This window comes from Mobula birostris, chromosome 2 (assembly GCF_030028105.1).
Source record: "Mobula birostris isolate sMobBir1 chromosome 2, sMobBir1.hap1, whole genome shotgun sequence".
Classification (NCBI taxonomy): Eukaryota; Metazoa; Chordata; class Chondrichthyes; order Myliobatiformes; family Myliobatidae; genus Mobula; species Mobula birostris.
The window spans coordinates 169000748-169018395 of record NC_092371.1 but is presented as its reverse complement, the minus strand read 5'-3'; the positions used below and the strand labels follow the sequence as shown (position 1 = coordinate 169018395).

The window sequence follows — 17648 nt, the reverse complement described above, 5'->3', positions numbered from 1 at the left end:
GGACAATTGCAATGTTGTCCTTTATGGTCACTGATCTGCACTTAATTTGGCAGACATATCAGATGAACAATATTAGGTTGGTTGTTGTGAGAATTAGAAAAACAAGAATTATGTCTACTATGAAGGGGCATTATTTTAAGATGATTGGAGGAAAGTATAGGAGGATTTCAGAGCTAACTTATTTTCCACAGAGAATGGTAAATACATGAAATACCTTGCCAGGAGTGGTGATATAGGCAGATGCATTAGGGGTGTGGAAGAAACTCTTAGATAGACTCATGCATGATAGTAAATGGAGGGCTATGTAGGAGGGAAGGGATAACTGATTATAGAGTCAGTTAAAGTCTGGTACAACATTGTGGGCCAAAGGGTCTGGACTGTACTGTAATGTTCTATGTTCTAATGCGATAGTTCTGTAGGACTACTTTCTGATAGGTATATGAAGGAATTTAAGGTGGGGGGTTATGTGGGAGGCAGGGTTTGAGGGTTCACACAACAAAGTGGGCTGAAGGGCCTGTACTGTGCTGTACTATTCTATGTTCTGTGTTCTATGTAATCATGAAGAGAATTGCACTGATTTGGCATGCCTGCTAAGTAGAATGTTTTCATTTTCACCAGTTTCATTTACCTTACTAATAGAATTTTTAAGTCTTCTCCAGTGAATGTTGCCAGTTTCTTTATCTACAAACACGAGAAAATCTGCAGATGCTGGAAATCCAAGTAACACACAAAATGTTGGAGGAACTCAACCAGTCAGGCAGCATCTATGGAAAAGAGTAAACAGTCAATGTTTCATGCTTTATCCTTAAAGTTGTCCTTTCCAAAGGGGAAAAAATCTTTTTGTTATATTTGGATACAAGTCATTCTGATGACATTTATTCGAAACATTCTTGAGTATATAGTTTGATCCCTTTGAGGAAAAAAATACTTTAGATGCATTAGAGATGCCGTTATAAAAACTAGTTTATCTTTAATGTTCACTCAGAATAGATTATTCAGTGGCAGTGTTCAGCAGATTTGAGAACAGATTCGGTTTGAACACCATGTACTTTAGGACTGTTGTGTAGTTTTTATACTTGGACCTTGCAAATGATTCCTAATACTAGAGGAGCACCTTGGTTCCCAGAAAAATGGTGGACTATAGATTCTTAGTTATTAAGTTAAAGTTTCTATCTTGATTTTACTACCTTGATAATAATCTATTTACTTTTAATTGTGAGTACATGATAATGTGAGCACACACAGAAGCTTGCCCAAATAGAAACTGAAGAATTTCAGACCCATATGCGATTAGTCAACTCTTTTGAATATCCGGTGTAGTACAAAAAGAAATCACAAATAGACCAAACTGTCAAACAAAATTTGAGTTACTGATACCAGCTCGGGCAATTGGACACTGGTTGGATGGCTGCAGTCTGTGGTGGCATGGACAATGTTGATGGGAAAAACTGATGCTGTAGTTACCAGGCAGGCAGAATGGGTTCAACCTGTTGTTGGGTTTGGTTATTAACTGGCTCTTTGTCACTTAGCATCATAGGCTTCAGTATTATCCAGTTTCTATAGTATGCAAAGGTAAGCTACCTTGATTTAGTGAAGAAGCTAGGAATAGAGTTGTTTTTTAGAATTATCAGCGAATAGTTTCAGTCCAGCACTGTAAAAGAGGGAAGTTCATTAACAGCAATGATGCCACTCTGCATTAAGAACAGATTGGATTCCACAATATTGGTGTCAAATGTGACTTTAATCCTCTGATGGGGTTTCCTCAAATCTAGAACATAGAACCTTACAGCACAGTACAGGCCCTTCAGCCCACTATGTTGTACCAACCTTTTACCCTACTCCATAATCAACCTAAGTTCTTCTCTCCCGCATAGCCCTCCATTTTTCTTTCATCTATGTGCCTGTCTAATGTCCCTAATGTAATTGCCTCTACTGCCATCCATTGCTGTGTGTTCTACGTACCTACCACTCTGTGTTTACCTAGTTGATGTATTTGGTGACACTCTCAAATAATGGCAGTTGAGTAGATTTGCAAAGCTGCCTTGATATAACTAGTTTGAAAATCAATCATTTAAAATGTGTACAATTTGATCAGTCAGTAACAACAACAATGTGCCTAAAGCCTCGAATGTTAGAACCAAAAGAATTGGTAGAAATAACTCATGAAAATCCATGATTAGCCTTTTCAGAACTAAACTCTTATAAAGAGTGAAAATGGGTAGTTTGACATGGGAATTTGCCAATTCTTTAAGATAAATTGATGCATGCATATTAATTGAATAATAAATGCTGTTTTATGCTTTATCTAATAAACACCCTTCATGAAATCCCCATTCTGTTCTAATTAAGATTAACTGTTGCTAAAACTAATTTTGATGGCCAGTGCCAAAGGCACACGAAATGCAAGTGTATTAATTTGATGACTTTAAATGCTCACCATTTAAAGTAAATTGGAAGCATTTAAACTAATTATTTCATGGATTTTACTGAAATGGTGTGCAAAATTATTTGTTAAAACACAATTGAATCTGATTTAAAATCAAGGTGTTATTTAATCAAGAACCACTGTAGGATATTAAACACAGGGTAATGAACCAAAAAGACTTGTCCTATTAGGGTATGGGCAGAAGACTTTCTGGTGGATGCCTGGTTTTACATATCCGAAGACACAATGCAGAGGTAATGAAGCTGTGGATGAATGGTGTAAATAGAGCCAAGGTATCTGAGCCCCAGCCGAAGCAACGTGTTGTGTCCTTGAGCAAGGCACTTAATCACACCTTGGTCTGCAACGACACTGGTGCCAAGCTGTATGGGTCCTAATGCCCTTCCCTTGGACAACATTGGTGTCGTGGAGAGGGGAGATTTGCAGCATGGGCAACTGCAGGTCTTCCATACAACCTTGCCCAGGCCTGCACCCTGGAGAGTGAAGACTTTCCAGGCGCAGATCCATGGTCTCGCAAGACTAACGGATCTGAAGGATGTGTAAAGGTGGTAGTAATATTTTCATTATTATCAGTGTTTAAACTTTTTTTAATTTTGAATTTTGTTTATCTGAGAAAGTGTTTTCCTTGATCAACCTGATATGACCTTGACAACAGAAGACAAGACAATCTATATGCTCAAAGTTTGAACAGCCAGCGGCAGCTGTGACAGAGGCAGCAATGACTAACACAGATGAAAACCTCAGCAAAAAATAAATCCAGATTTTAAGAGTGGAAGTAAAACATAGAAAACCTACAGCACAATACAGGCCATTCGGCCCACAATGCTGTGCCGAACATGTACTTACTTTAAAAATTACCTAGGGTTACCCATAGCCCTCTATTTTTCTAAGCTCCATGTACCTATCCAGGAGTCTCTTAAAAGACCCTATTGTTTCCGCCTCCATCACCGGCAGCCCATTGCATGCACCCACCACTCTCTGCATAAAAAAACTTAACTCTGACATCTCCTCTGTACCTACTTCCAAGCACTTAAAATTGTGCCCTTTTGTGTTAGCCGTTTCAGCCCTGGGAAAAAGCCTCTGACTGTGCACATGATCAATGCCTCTCATACAGTGGCATGCAAAAGTTTGGGCACCCCTGGTCAAAATTTCTGTTACTGTGAAGCGAGTAAAAGATGACCTGATTTCCAAAAGGCATAAAGTTAAAGATGACACATTTCTTTAATATTTTCAGCAAATTTACTTTTTTATTTCCATCTTTTACAGTTTCAAAATAACAAAAAAGGAAAAGGGCCCAAAGCAAAAGTTTGGGCACCCTGCATGGTCAGTACTTAGTAACACCCCCTTTGGCAAGTATCACAGGTTGTAAGCGCTTTCTGTAGCCAGCTAAGAGTCTTTCAATTCTTGTTTGGGAGATTTTTGCCCATTCTTCCTTGCAAAAGGCCTCTAGTTCTGTGAGATTCTTGGGCCATCTTGCATGCACTGCTCTTTTGAGGTCTATCCACAGATTTTCGATGATGTTTAGGTCGGGGGACTCTGAGGGCCATGGCAAAACCTTCAGCTTACGCCTCTTGAGGTAGTCCATTGTGGATTTTGAGGTGTGTTTGGGATCATTGTCCTGTTATGGAAGCCATCCACTTTTCATTTTCAACATTTTTACAGATGGTGTGATGTTTGCTTCCAGAATTTGCTGGTATTTAAATGAAATCATTCTTCCCTCTACCAGTGAAATGTTCCCCGTGCCACTGGCTGCAACACAAGCTCAAAACATGATCGATCCACCCTTGTGCTTAACAGTTGGAGAGGTGTTCTTTTCATGAAATTCTGCTCCCTTTTTTCTCCAAACATGCCTTTGCTCATTGCGGCCAAAAAGTTTATTTTAACTTCATCAGTCCACGGGACTTGTTTCCAAAATGCATCAGGCTTGTTTAGATGTTCCTTTGCAAACTTCTGACGCTGAATTTTGTGGTGAGGACGCAGGAAAGGTTTTCTTCTGATGACTCTTCCATGAAGGTCATATTTGAGTAGGTGTCGCTGCACAATAGAACAATGCACCACCACTCCAGAGTCTGCTAAATCTTCCTGAAGGTCTTTTGCAGTCAAACGGGAGTTCTGATTTGCCTTTCTAGCAATCCTGCGAGCAGTCCTCTTGGAAAGTTTTCATGGTCTTCCAGACCTCAACTTGACCTCCACCATTCCTGTTAACTGCCATTTCTTAATTACATTACGAACTGAGGAAATGGCTACCTGAAAACGCTTTGCTATCTGCTTATAGCCTTCTCCTGCTTTGTGGGCATCATTTATTTTAATTTTCAGAGTGCTAGGCAGCTGCTTAGAGGAGCCCATGGCTGCTGATTGTTGGGACAAGGTTTGAGGAGTCAAGGTATTTATAAAGCTTTGAAATTTGCATCACCTGGCCTTTCCTAATGATGACTGTGAACAAGCCACAGCCCTAACAAGCTAGTTAAGGTCTGAGACCTTGGTAAAAGTTATCTGAGAGCTCACATCTCTTGGGGTGCCCAAACTTTTGCATGGTGCTTCCTTCCTTTTTTTCACTCTAAAATTGTACAAAACAAAAATAATACACTAATCTTGCTTAAAATGTTGAAAAGAATGTTTCATAGAAACATAGAAAATAGGTGCAGGAGTAGGCCATTTGGCCCTTCGAGCCTGCACCGCCATTTATTATGATCATGGCTGATCATCCAACTCAGAACCCCGCCCCAGCCTTCCCTCCATACCCCCTGACCCCCGTAGCCACAAGGGCCATATCTAACTCCCTCTTACGTATAGCCAATGTACTGGCCTCAGCTGCTTCCTGTGGCAGAGAATTCCACAGATTCACCACTCTCTGAGTGAAGAAGTTTTTCCTAATCTTGGTCCTAAAAGGCTTCCCCTTTATCCTCAAACTGTGACCCCTTGTTCTGGACTTCCCCAACATCGGGAACAATCTTCCTGCATCTAGCCTGTCCAATCCCTTTAGGATTTTATACGTTTCAATCAGATCCCCCCTCAATCTTCTAAATTCCAACGAGTACAAGCCCAGTTCATCCAGTCTTTCTTCATATGAAAGTCCTGCCATCCCAGGAATCAATCTGGTGAACCTTCTTTGTACTTCCTCTATGGCAAGGATGTCTTTCCTCAGATTAGGGGACCAAAACTGCACACAATACTCCAGGTGTGGTCTCACCAAGGCCTTGTACAACTGCAGTAGTACCTCCCTGCTCCTGTACTCAAATCCTCTCGCTATAAATGCCAGCATACCATTCGCCTTTTTCACCGCCTGCTGTACCTGCATGCCCACTTTCAATGACTGGTGTATAATGACACCCAGGTCTCGTTGCACCTCCCCTTTTCCTAATCGGCCATCATTCAGATAATAATCTGTTTTCCTATTTTTGCTACCAAAGTGGATAACTTCACATTTATCCACATTAAATTGCATCTGCCATGAATTTGCCCTCTTCGCATCCTCCTCACAGCTAACACTGCCACCCAGCTTCGTGTCATCCGCAAACTTGGAGATGCTGCATTTAATTCCCTCATCCAAGTCATTAATATATATTGTAAACAACTGGGGTCCCAGCACTGAGCCTTGCGGTACCCCACTAGTCACCGCCTGCCATTCTGAAAAGGTCCCATTTATTCCCACTCTTTGCTTCCTGTCTGCTAACCAATTCTCCATCCACATCAATACCTTACCCCCAATACCATGTGCTTTAAGTTTGCACACTAATCTCCTGTGTGGGACCTTGTCAAAAGCCTTTTGAAAATCCAAATATACCACATCCACTGGTTCGCCCCTATCCACTCTACTAGTTACATCCTCAAAAAATTCAATGAGATTCGTCAGACATGATTTTCCCTTCACAAATCCATGTTGACTTTGTCCGATGATTTCACCGCTTTCCAAATGTGCTGTTATGACATCTTTGATAACTGACTCCAGCAGTTTCCCCACCACCGACGTTAGGCTAACCGGTCTATAATTCCCCGGTTTCTCTCTCACTCCTTTTTTAAAAAGTGGGGTTACATTAGCCACCCTCCAATCCTCAGGAACTAGTCCAGAATCTAACGAGTTTTGAAAAATTATCACTAATGCATCCACTATTTCTTGGGCTACTTCCTTAAGCACTCTGGGATGCAGACCATCTGGCCCTGGGGATTTATCTGCCTTCAATCCCTTCAATTTACCTAACACCACTTCCCTACTAACAAGTATTTCGCTCAGTTCCTCCATCTCACTGGACCCTCTGTCCACTACTATTTCTGGAAGATTATTTATGTCCTCCTTAGTGAAGACAGAACCAAAGTAATTATTCAATTGGTCTGCCATGTCCTTGCTCCCCATAATCAATTCACCTGTTTCTGTCTGTAGGGGACCTACCTTTGTATTTACCAGTCTTTTCCTTTTTACATACCTATAAAAGCTTTTACAGTCAGTTTTTATGTTCCCTGCCAGTTTTCTCTCATAATCTTTTTTCCCCTTCCTAATTAAGCCCTTTGTCCTCCTCTGCTGAACTCTGAATTTCTCCCAGTCCTCAGGTGAGCCACTTTCTCTGGCTAATTTGTATGCTGCTTCTTTGGAATTGATACTATCCCTAATTTCTCTTGTCAGCCACAGGTGCACTACCTTCCTTGATTTATTCTCTAACTTTATGACTTTTGGAGATCAGCTCACCTTCTACTCACTTAACTATTCATAGTAACAGAAATTTTGACCAGGGATGCCCAAACTTTTGCATGCCACTGTACATCTCTATCAGGTCCACTCTCATCCTCCGTTGCTCCAAGGAGAAAAGACCTGTTCACTCAACCTATTCTCATAAAGCATGCTCCCCTATCCAGGTATCATCCTTATAAATCTCCTCTGCACCCTTTATATAGTTTCCACATCCTTCCTGTAGTGAGGTGACCAGAACTGAGCACAGTGCTACAAATGGGGCCTGATCAGGGTTCTATATAGCTGCAGCATTACCTCTCGGCTCTTGAATTCAATCCCATGGTTGATGAAGGCCAATGCACCTCATGCTTTCTTAACCACACAGTCAACCTGCGCAGCAGCTTTGAGTGTCCTATGGACTCGGACCCCAAAATCCCTCTGATCCTCCTCACTGTCAAGAGTCTTATCATTAGTGCTATATTCTGCCATCATATTTGACCTACCAAAATGAACCACCTCACTATTATCTGGGTTGAACTCCCTCTGCCACTTCTCAGCCCAGTTTTGCATCCTGTCAATGTCCCACTGTAACCTCTGACAGCCCTCCACACTATCCACAACACCCCCAACCTTTGTGTCATCAGCAAATTTACTAACCCATCCCTCCACTTCCTCATCCAGGTCATTTATAAAAATCATGAAGAGAAAGGATCTCAGAACAGATCCCTAAGACACACCACTGATCACCAACCTCCATGCAGAATATGACCCATCTACAACTACCCTTTGCCTTCTGTGAACAAGCCAATTCCGGATCCACAAAGCAAGGTCCCCTTGGATCCCATGCCTCCTTACTTTCTCAATAAGCCTTGCATGGGGTACCTTATCAAATGCCTTGCTGAAATCCATATACACTACATCTACTGCTCTATCTTCATCAATGTGTTTAGTCACACCCTCAAAAAATTCAATCAGGCTCCTAAAGCACAACCTGCCTTTGACAAAGCTATGCTGACTATTCCTAATCATATTATGCCTCTCAATGTTCTTAAATCCTGCCTCTCATGATCTTCTCCATCAACTTACCAACCACTGAAGTAAGACTCAACGGTCTATAATTTCCTGGGCTATCTGTATGTCATCCCTACAATCGCCAAGGTCCTTTTCCATAGCGAATATTGAAGCAAAGTATTCATTCTGTACGTCAGCTATCTCCTCCAGTTCCATACACACTTTTCCACTGTCACACTTGATTGGTCCTATTCTCTCACGTATTCTCCTCTTGCTCTTCACATAATTGTAGAATGCCTTGGGGTTTTCCTTTATCCTGCTCACCAAGGCCTTCTCATGGCCCCTTCTCGCTCTCCTAATTTCATTCTTAAGCTCCTTCCTGCTAGCTTTATAATTTTCTAGATCTCTATCAATACCTAGTTTTTTGAACCTTTTGTAAGCTTTTCTTTTCTTCTTGACTAGATTTTCAGAAGCCTTTGTACACCATGGTTCCTTGTACTCTACCATCCTTTCCCTATCTCACTGGCATGTACCTATGCAGAACACCATGTAAATATCCCCTGAACATTTGCCACATTTGTGCCATACATTTCCTGATAACATCTGTTCCCGATTTATACTTCCAAGTTCCAGCCTGATAGCTTCATATTTCCCCTTACTCCAATTAAACGCTTTCCTAACTTGTCTGTTCCTATTCCTCTCCAATGCTATAGTAAAGGAGATACAATTGTGATCACTATCTCCAAAATGCTCTCCCACTGAGAGACCTGACACTTGACCAGGTTTATTTCCCAATACCAGATCAAGTACACCCTCTCCTCTTGTAGGCTTATCCACATATTGTGTCAAAAACCTTCCTGAACACACCTAACAAATTCCTCCCCATCTGAACCCCTTGCTCTAGGGCAATGCCAGTTAATATTGGGGAAATTAAAATCTCCCATCACAACAATCCTGTTATTACTGCACTGTTCCAGAATCTGTCTCCCTATCTGCTCCTCGATGTCCCTGTTATTATTGGGTGGTCTATAAAAAACACACAGTAGATTTATTGACCCCCTTCCTGTTTCTAACTTCCACCCACAGAGACTCAGTAGACAATCCCTCCATGACTTCCTCCTTTTCTGCAGCCATGACACTATGTCTGATCAGCAATGCCACACCCCAACCTCTTTTGCCTCCCTCCTTGTCCTTTCTGAAACATCTAAAGCCTGGCACTCTAAGTAGCCATTCCTGCCCCTGAGCCATCCAAGTCTCTGTAATGGCCACAATATCATAGCTCCAAGTACCTATCCGTGCTCTAAGCTCATCCTCTTTGTTCATGATACTCCTTGCGTTAAAATAGACATATCTCAAATCATCAGTCTGAGCACTTCCCTTTTCTATCACCTGCCTCTTCCCCCTCTCACACTGTCTACAAGCTTTCTCAATTTGTGAGCCAACCGCCCCTTCCTCCATCTCTTCAGTTTGCTTCCCACCCCCAGCAATTCTATTTTTAAACTTTCCCCAGTCGCCTTAGCAAACCTCCCCGCCAGGATATTGGTCCCCCTCAGGTTCAAGTGCAACCCGTCCTTTTTGTACAGGTCACGCCTGCCCGAAAAGAGATCCCAATGATCCAGAAATCTGAATCCCTACCCCCTGTTCCAATCCCTCAGCCATGCATTTTTCCTCCACCCCACTCTATTCCTACACTCACTGTCACGTGGCACAGGCAGTAATCCCAAAATTACTGCCTTTGAAGTCCTGCTTCTCGGCTTCCTTCCTAACTTCCTGTAGTCTGTTTTCAGGGCCTGCTCCCTTTTCCTACCAATATGTACCATGACCTCTGGCTATTAACCTTCCCACTTCTGGATATCGTGGATGTGATCAGAAACATTCCGGACCCTGGCACCTGAGAGGCAAACTGCCATCCGTGTTTCTTTCCTGCATCCTGACCCCTTAACTCTAGAGTCCCCTATCACTGCTGCCATCCTCTTCCCTACCCTTCTGAGCCACAGGGCCAGACCCTGTGCCAGAGGTGCGGCCACTGTTGCTTCCCCCAGGTAGTTTGTCCCCCCCCCCCAAACAGTACTCAAACAGGAGTACTTATTGTTAAAGGGGATAGCCACTGGGTACTCTCTAGTATCTGACTCTTCCCTCTCCTGACTGTTACCCACTTATCTGTCTCCCGAGGCCCCAGTGTGACTACTTGCTTATAGCTCTTCTCTATCACCTCCTCACTTCCGCTGACCAGACAAAGGTCATCGAGCTGCATCTCCAGTTCTCTAAGGAGCTGCAGCTAAGTAGAGGATATGAAGTGCCTCCACTGAGATTGAATACCTAGATGGATGTAGCTTTTTTTTTTTATTTTCACCAAAAAAATTGTTTCCTTTGACTCAGAGCTACCCTCATAAGACATCAGGCCCCGACGTTGTACCCAGTAGGTACTGAAAACCTGTGCCAGCCAACTGGCGGAGGTATTTAAAAACATGTTCAACCCCTCTGTGCTGCAGTCGGAGGTTTGATCTGCTTCAGATGAGTATCAATCATACCAGTGCCCAAGCAGAGCAGGGTGAGCTGCCTCAACAAATATCACCCAGTAGCAGTCACGTCTAGTATAATAAAGTGCTTTGAGAGGTTGGTAATGGCTAGAGTTAACTCCTGCCTGAGCAAGAACCTAGACCCACTGCAGTTTGCCTACCCCTGCAAGTCTGCAGTGGATGCAATCTCACTGGCTGTCCTCTCTACCTTGGACAATAGTCATACCTACATCAGGCTAGTGCTTATTGATTATAGCTCAGCATACAACACCACATTCCTCTCAGTATTAATCAACAAGCTTCAAAACCTGGGCCTTTGTACCTCCATCTTTGAGTTTTGATTTCCTCATCAGGAGACCACAGTTCAGTATGAATCTTTAATAACATCTCCTCACTGGCAATCAACACAGATGCCCCTTAAGGATGTGAGCTTAGCTCACTGCTGAACTCTCTTACACTTGTGACTGTGTAGCTAGGCACAGCTTAAATGCCATCTATAAATTCACACATGACACCACTGTTGTTGGCAGAATTTCTGATGGTAATATGGAAGCTTACAGGAGTGAAATATATCATCTAATCGAGTGTTGATGCAGCAACAACCTTGCACTCAACATCAGCAAGACCAGGACATTGATCGTGGACATCAGGAAGAAGTTGAGGGAATACACACCAGTCTTCATTGAGGGGTCAGCAGTGGAAAGGGTGAGCAGTTTCAAGTTCCTGGGTGTCAGCATCTCAAAGGATCTATCCTGGGCCCAACATATTGTCGCAGGCATGTCAGTGGTTATACTTCATTAGGTGTTTGAGGAGATTTGATATGTCAACATTGAATGCAGCAAATTTCTACAGATGTACTGTGGAGGCCATTCTGATTGGTTGCATCACAACCTAACAAGAAGGGGCTAATGTACAGGATAGTAAGAGTTGGGCTGGACTGGAACCAATGTCCTAGGGGGAGCGTTTGCTTCTGTTGTTCAGGAGGATTTAAACTAATGTGGCAGGGGGATGGGAACAAGTGCAGAGAGACAGAGGGGTGTAAAATGAGGGTAGAAGCAAGAAGTAGGAAGGTGAAAAGTAAAAGTGGCAGGCAGGCAAATCCAGGGCAAAAATCAAAAAAGGCCACTTTTCAACATAATTGTATAAGGGCTAAGAGTGTTGTAAAAACAAACCTGAAGACTTTGTGTGTCAAGGCAAGGAGCATTCGTAACAAGGTGGATGAATTGAATGTGCAGATAGTTATTAATGAATATGATATAGTTGGTATCACAGAGACATGGCTCCAGGGTGTCCAAGGATGGGAGCTCAACATTCAGGAGTATTCAATATTCAGGAGGGATAGATATGAAAGAAAAGGAGGTGGGGTGGCATTGTTGGTTAGAGAGGAGATTAACGCAATAGAAAAGAAGGACATTAGCCGGGACGATGTGGAATCGATATGGGTAGAGCTGCATAACACTAAGGGGCAGAAAACACTGGTGGGAGTTGTGTACAGGCCACCTAACAGTAGTAGTGAGGTTGGGGATGGCATTAAACAGGAAATTAGAAATGAGTGCAATAAAGGAACAGCAGTTATAATGGGTGACTTCAATCTACATATAGATTGGGTGAACCAAATTGGTAAGGGTGCTGAGGAAGAGGATTTCTTGGAATGTATGTGGTATGGTTTTCTGAACCAACATGTCAAGGAACCAACTAGAGAGCAGGCCATTCTAGACTGGGTATTGAGCAATGAGGAAGGGTTCATTAGCAATCTTGTCATGAGAGGCCCCTTGGGTAAGAGTGACCATAATATGGTGGAATTCTTTATTAAGATGGAGAGTGATATAGTTAATTCAGAAACAAAGGTTCTGAACTTAAAGAAGGGTAACTTTGAAGGTATGAGACGTGAATTAGCTAAGATAGACTGGCAAATGATACTTAAAGGGTTGACATTGGATATGCAATGGCAAGCATTTAAAGATTGCGTGGACGAACTACAACAATTGTTCATCCCAGTTTGGCAAAAGAATAAACCAGGGAAGGTAGTGCACCTGTGGCTGACAAGAGAAATTAGGGATAGTATCAATTGCAAAGAAGAAACGTACAGATTAGCCAGAAAAAGCAGCACACCTGAGGGTTGGGAGAAATTCAGAGTCCAGCAGATGAGGACAAAGGGCTTAATCAGGAAAGGGATAAAAGATTGTGAGAGAAAGCTGGCAGGGAACATAAAAACTGGCTGTAAAAGCTTTTATAGATATGTGAAAAGAAAAAGATTGGTTAAGACAAATGTAGGTCCCTTACAGTCAGAAACAGGTGAATTGATCATGGGGAACAAGGACATGGCAGACCAATTGAATAACTACTTTGGTTCTGTCTTCACTAAGGAGGACATAAATAATCTTCTGGAAATAGTAGGGGACTGAGGGTCTAGTGAGATGGAGGAACTGAGCGAAATACATGTTAGTAGGGAAGTGGTGTTAGGTAAATTGAAGGGATTAAAGGCAGATAAATCCCCAGGGCCAGATGGTCTGCATCCCAGAGTGCTTAAGGAAGTAGCCCAAGAAATAGTGGATGCATTAGTGATAATTTTTCAAAACTCTTTAGATTCTGGATTAGTTCCTGAGGATTGGAGGGTGGCTAATGTAAACTCACTTTTTAAAAAAGGAGGGAGAGAGAAACCGGGGAATTATAGACCGGTTAGCCTGACGTCGGTGGTGGGGAAAATGCTAGAGTCAGTTATCAAAGATGTGATAACAGCACATTTGGAAAGCGGTGAAATCATTAGACAAAGTCAGCATGGATTTGTGAAAAGAAAATCATGTCTGACGAACATCACAGAATTTTTTTGAGGATGTAACTAGTAGAGTGGATAGGGGAGAACCAGTGGATGTGGTATATTTGGATTTTCAAAAGGCTTTTGACAAGGCCCCACACAGGAGATTAGTGTGCAAACTTAAAGCACACGGTATTGGGGGTATGGTATTGATGTGGATAGAGAATTGGTTAGCAGACAGGAAGCAAGGAGTGGGAATAAACGGGACCTTTTCAGAATGGCAGGCAGTGCCTAGTGGGGTACTGCAAGGCTCAGTGCTGGGACCCCAGTTGTTTACGATATATATTAATGACTTACCGATGAGGGAAATAAATGCAGCATCTCCAAGTTTGCGGACGACACGAAGCTGGGCAGCAGTGTTAGCTGTGAGGAGGATGCTAAGAGGATGCAGGGTGACTTGGATAGGTTAGGTGAGTGGGCAAATTCATGGCAGATGCAATTTAATGTGGATCAATGTGAGGTTATTCACTTTGGTGGCAAGAACAGGAAAACAGATTATTATCTGAATGGTGGCCGATTAGGAAAAGGGGAGGTGCAACGAGACCTGGGTGTCATTGTACACCCGTCATTGAAAGTGGGCATGCAGGTACAGCAGGTGGTGAAAAAGGCGAATGGTATGCTGGCATTCATAGCAAGAGGATTCGAGTACAGGAGCAGGGAGGTACTACTGCAGTTGTACAAGGCCTTAGTGAGACCACACCTGGAGTATTGTGTGCAGTTTTGGCCCCCTAATCTGAGGAAAGACATCCTTGCCATAGAGAGAGTACAAAGAAGGTTCACCAGATTGATTCCTGGGATGGCAGGACTTTCATATGATGAAAGACTGGATCGACTAGGCTTATACTCTCTGGAATTTAGAAGATTGAGGGGGGATCTGATTGAAACATATAAAATTCTAAAGGGATTGGACAGGCTAGATGCAGGAAGATTGTTCCCGATGTTGAGGAAGTCCAGAACGAGGGGTCACCGTTTGAGGATAAAGGGGAAGCCCTTGAGGACCGAGATGAGGAAAAACTTCTTCACACAGAGAGTGGTGAATCTGTGGAATTCTCTGCCACAGGAAACAGTTGAGGCCAGTTCATTGGCTCTATTTAAGAGGGAGTTAGATAAGGCCCTTGTGGCTAAAGGGATCAGGGGGTATGGAGAGAAGGCAGGTACAGGGTTCTGAGTTGGATGATCAGCCATGATCATACTGAATGGCAGTGCAGGCTCGAAGGGCCGAATGGCCTACTCCTGCACCTATTTTCTATGTTTCTATGAGCCTTCAGAGACTTGTAAACTAAGCCAGCTCCCCTCCCACCATCGAGGACATCTTCCAAAGGTGGCGCATTCCACCATTACGAACCCTCACCATTTGGAACCTGCCCTCTTCTCATTACTACCATCACAGAGGAGGTACAGGGGCCTGAAGACCTGCACTCAATGTTTTAGGAACAGCTTCTCACCCTCTACCATCTGATTTCTGAATGATCCATGAACACCACACTACCTTCATCATCGTATATATTTATTTTTGTTGTAACTTTGTTATGCCTGTACTGTACGGCTACCACAAATAACAAATTTCACAACATATCTCAGTGATAATAAACCTGATTCAGATTATACTAAATTATTCCATTCTACAATGTGCCTGAGTGAGGCTGCATTAACTGTGTACTGTATATAGATGGCCATGTGATACTGCTTTCTTGAGCATGTCTGAGATGATCTTTGCATGTATGAATGTGTCCATGTGCAGATATGATTATCCAGTTATGCAGTGTGCATGTATGGACGGATGGCTGTGTTAGATTATGTATAAAGGTATGTGTCTGGATGAGACTGTGGTTGCACTCTGACTTTGTGGCTTTGTCAGATTGAATGTGCTTTCTTAAGTTTATGTTTAAGTCTTTGCATAAATGTCTGTATGCAACTAGCTGTGTGAAACTCCATCTTTGTGTATACATTTATGGGTAGGAGGTTTTTGCATCAGTCTTGCTGACACAGCAGTTCATGGAACGTTCCACTCACTATAAATAAATACAGATTAAACAGGATTGATTGAAACTTTTAAATTCTGCATCCTGCCAGCAGGATCTGTGAAATTGATGACTTTACATTCGTCTCGTGTAATGTGATTCCTCTTAAACTCCCAAGTGAAGTAAAAATGCTGCCATCTGTTCTCATTAGCAGCTTGTTTAAGATGAGTTTGCTCTGAATACCAACCATGTTTAAAAGTTTTATGTAACGAAAGCAGTATTCCATTGCTGAATTGTTTTATTCCCCTGCTCACAATTATTTGCAATGGTTTTATTCAATAATCTCAGTATCGCCCTCTAGCACCACTATGAGTGAGTTTAGTAATAAATTATAACAACTTTAATTATATGGCATTCTATAAGAAGAGGTAGTAAAGAGCTAGTATTTCTGCTTTTAAAGAGGAAGAAGACTGAATCTATACTTATTCTTAAATTAATTACTTAAACTTAAGAATTCTGTGCCTAACCGTATCTGAAATAATTAATCTAACAGAACATCTAACAATGTTAAAACACTAAATGAAAACTGCATGAAGAAAATCAGAGTATTAATTGAAGTAACACACACAAAATGTTGGAGAAACTCAGTAAGCCAGGGCAGCATCTATGGAAAAGAGTACAGTCAACGTTTCAGGCTGAAACCCTTCAGCAGTACTGGAGATTAATTGAAGCTACTACGTTATACAAACCCAAGTGGCTTGCTGATGTTAGTCAAGATGGGAATTAAGTTATATCTCTGGCCTTCCACCCATCTGCCCTGTTCAGATTCTACCCAAGGAATATTGCTCGTCAGTTGGCATCACTGGCTGCCACGCCCAACACAGTATCATCCAGAAGGTTGAACCCCTTGGGTATTATCTTGTCCTCTGTGTTATTTATAAATGTAAACAGAAGCACAAATACTGACCTTATTCCTAGGCAGTACCTCAGGGTTGAGGCTGACTTGGTTCAATTCCAGTCAATCACATCAGATCATCTTCATGTCCGTTGTTGATATTTTTGTACATTTAAATTCTTTAGAAATATACAGTCAAATTTCAATTTCTGGATGATTGTATTTGAGATTCTGTTATCAGCATAGAGTGTGGTCACTACCCAAATCAGTGCTTTCAGGAGACAGTAATGCACTTTGTAGCCCTTTTATTTTCATATTCCATCTGAGTAGCCTCCAACCTGACTACATGAACATCAATTTATCTAACTTCTGGTAATTTCCTCCCCCCCCCCCCCCCCCCACTTCTCTGTTTTTCCACTAACCCATTCAGACTCCCCTCTTACCCCTTCTCCTCACCAGCCCATCACTTCCCTCTAATTCCCCTCCATCCCTTTCTTCCATGATCTACTGTCATCTCCTATCACATTCCTTTTTTCAGCTCTTTATCTCTTCCACCTATCACCTCCCAGTTTCTCACTTAATTCATCCATAACCCTCACCTGGTTTCAATTATTATCTGCCAGCTTGTACTCCTTTCCCTATTCCCATCTTCATGTTTTGGCCTCTGCCCCCTTCCTTTCCAGTCCCTACGAAGGATCTTGGCCTGAAGTGTGAACTGTTTATTCCTTTTCCATAGATGCTGCCTGGCCTGCTGAGTCCCTCCAGCATTTTGTGTGCGTTGCTCTGGATTTCCAGCATCTACAAAATCTGTTGTATTTGGTGTAATAGCACTCCCTTTGCATACGCACCCCACTTCCTGCTACTGCTCCCCCTCCTTCCACAGAAGCTTTCCAGGACAATTCACATCTAACCCCTGGGAAACCGCATTTCATTCAGAGCTCCCAGTTACACTGGGGAAAAGTCTTTGCTATATTTTAAGATGGATAAGCTACCATAGGCCAAATTTCTATTCTCATCTTTCATGCCATTCCTGTGATTACAACTAAATTATTAATCTGGTACTGATGGTCTCGGATTGCTTGCATGTCCCGTATTTAGTTTCTTAGAGACTGCTTTTTTTTCCCACTTTCTATCTTTCTCTAAGGTAGGTATGAACAAATGATAGTTTGTGAAGTATTTAAAAGTAATTTATCTCCCTTGATGCTTTCATCTAGGGGAAATACTGCAAACACCATTACTGGGAAAGTGAATCAGCTGGAGACAATTCTCATTCAACTTCAGGATGACCTTCGAAAGGTACCAACTCTTAACTATTTGTTTCTTTCATCCACTTCACCTTTT

At 42.3% G+C, this 17648-nt stretch overlaps 2 protein-coding genes across 3 annotated transcripts in view; one reads left to right on the top strand and one right to left on the bottom strand.

Annotated features, from left to right (window-relative positions):
* sipa1l2 (signal induced proliferation associated 1 like 2) overlaps positions 1 to 17648 on the top strand; it is a 500895-nt gene that overhangs the window by 480701 nt on the left and 2546 nt on the right. For both annotated transcript variants that reach the window (XM_072251068.1, XM_072251067.1), the window contains exon 21: positions 17522 to 17603. In XM_072251068.1, the coding sequence (XP_072107169.1) occupies positions 17522 to 17603 (82 nt within the window). The remainder of the gene's footprint in view (positions 1 to 17521; positions 17604 to 17648) is intronic.
* The window catches only part of disc1 (DISC1 scaffold protein), a 203031-nt gene continuing 186032 nt past the window's right edge, over positions 650 to 17648 (bottom strand). The window contains exon 15 of the transcript XR_011884993.1: positions 650 to 764. The gene's annotated coding sequence lies outside the window, so the exon portion shown is untranslated. The remainder of the gene's footprint in view (positions 765 to 17648) is intronic.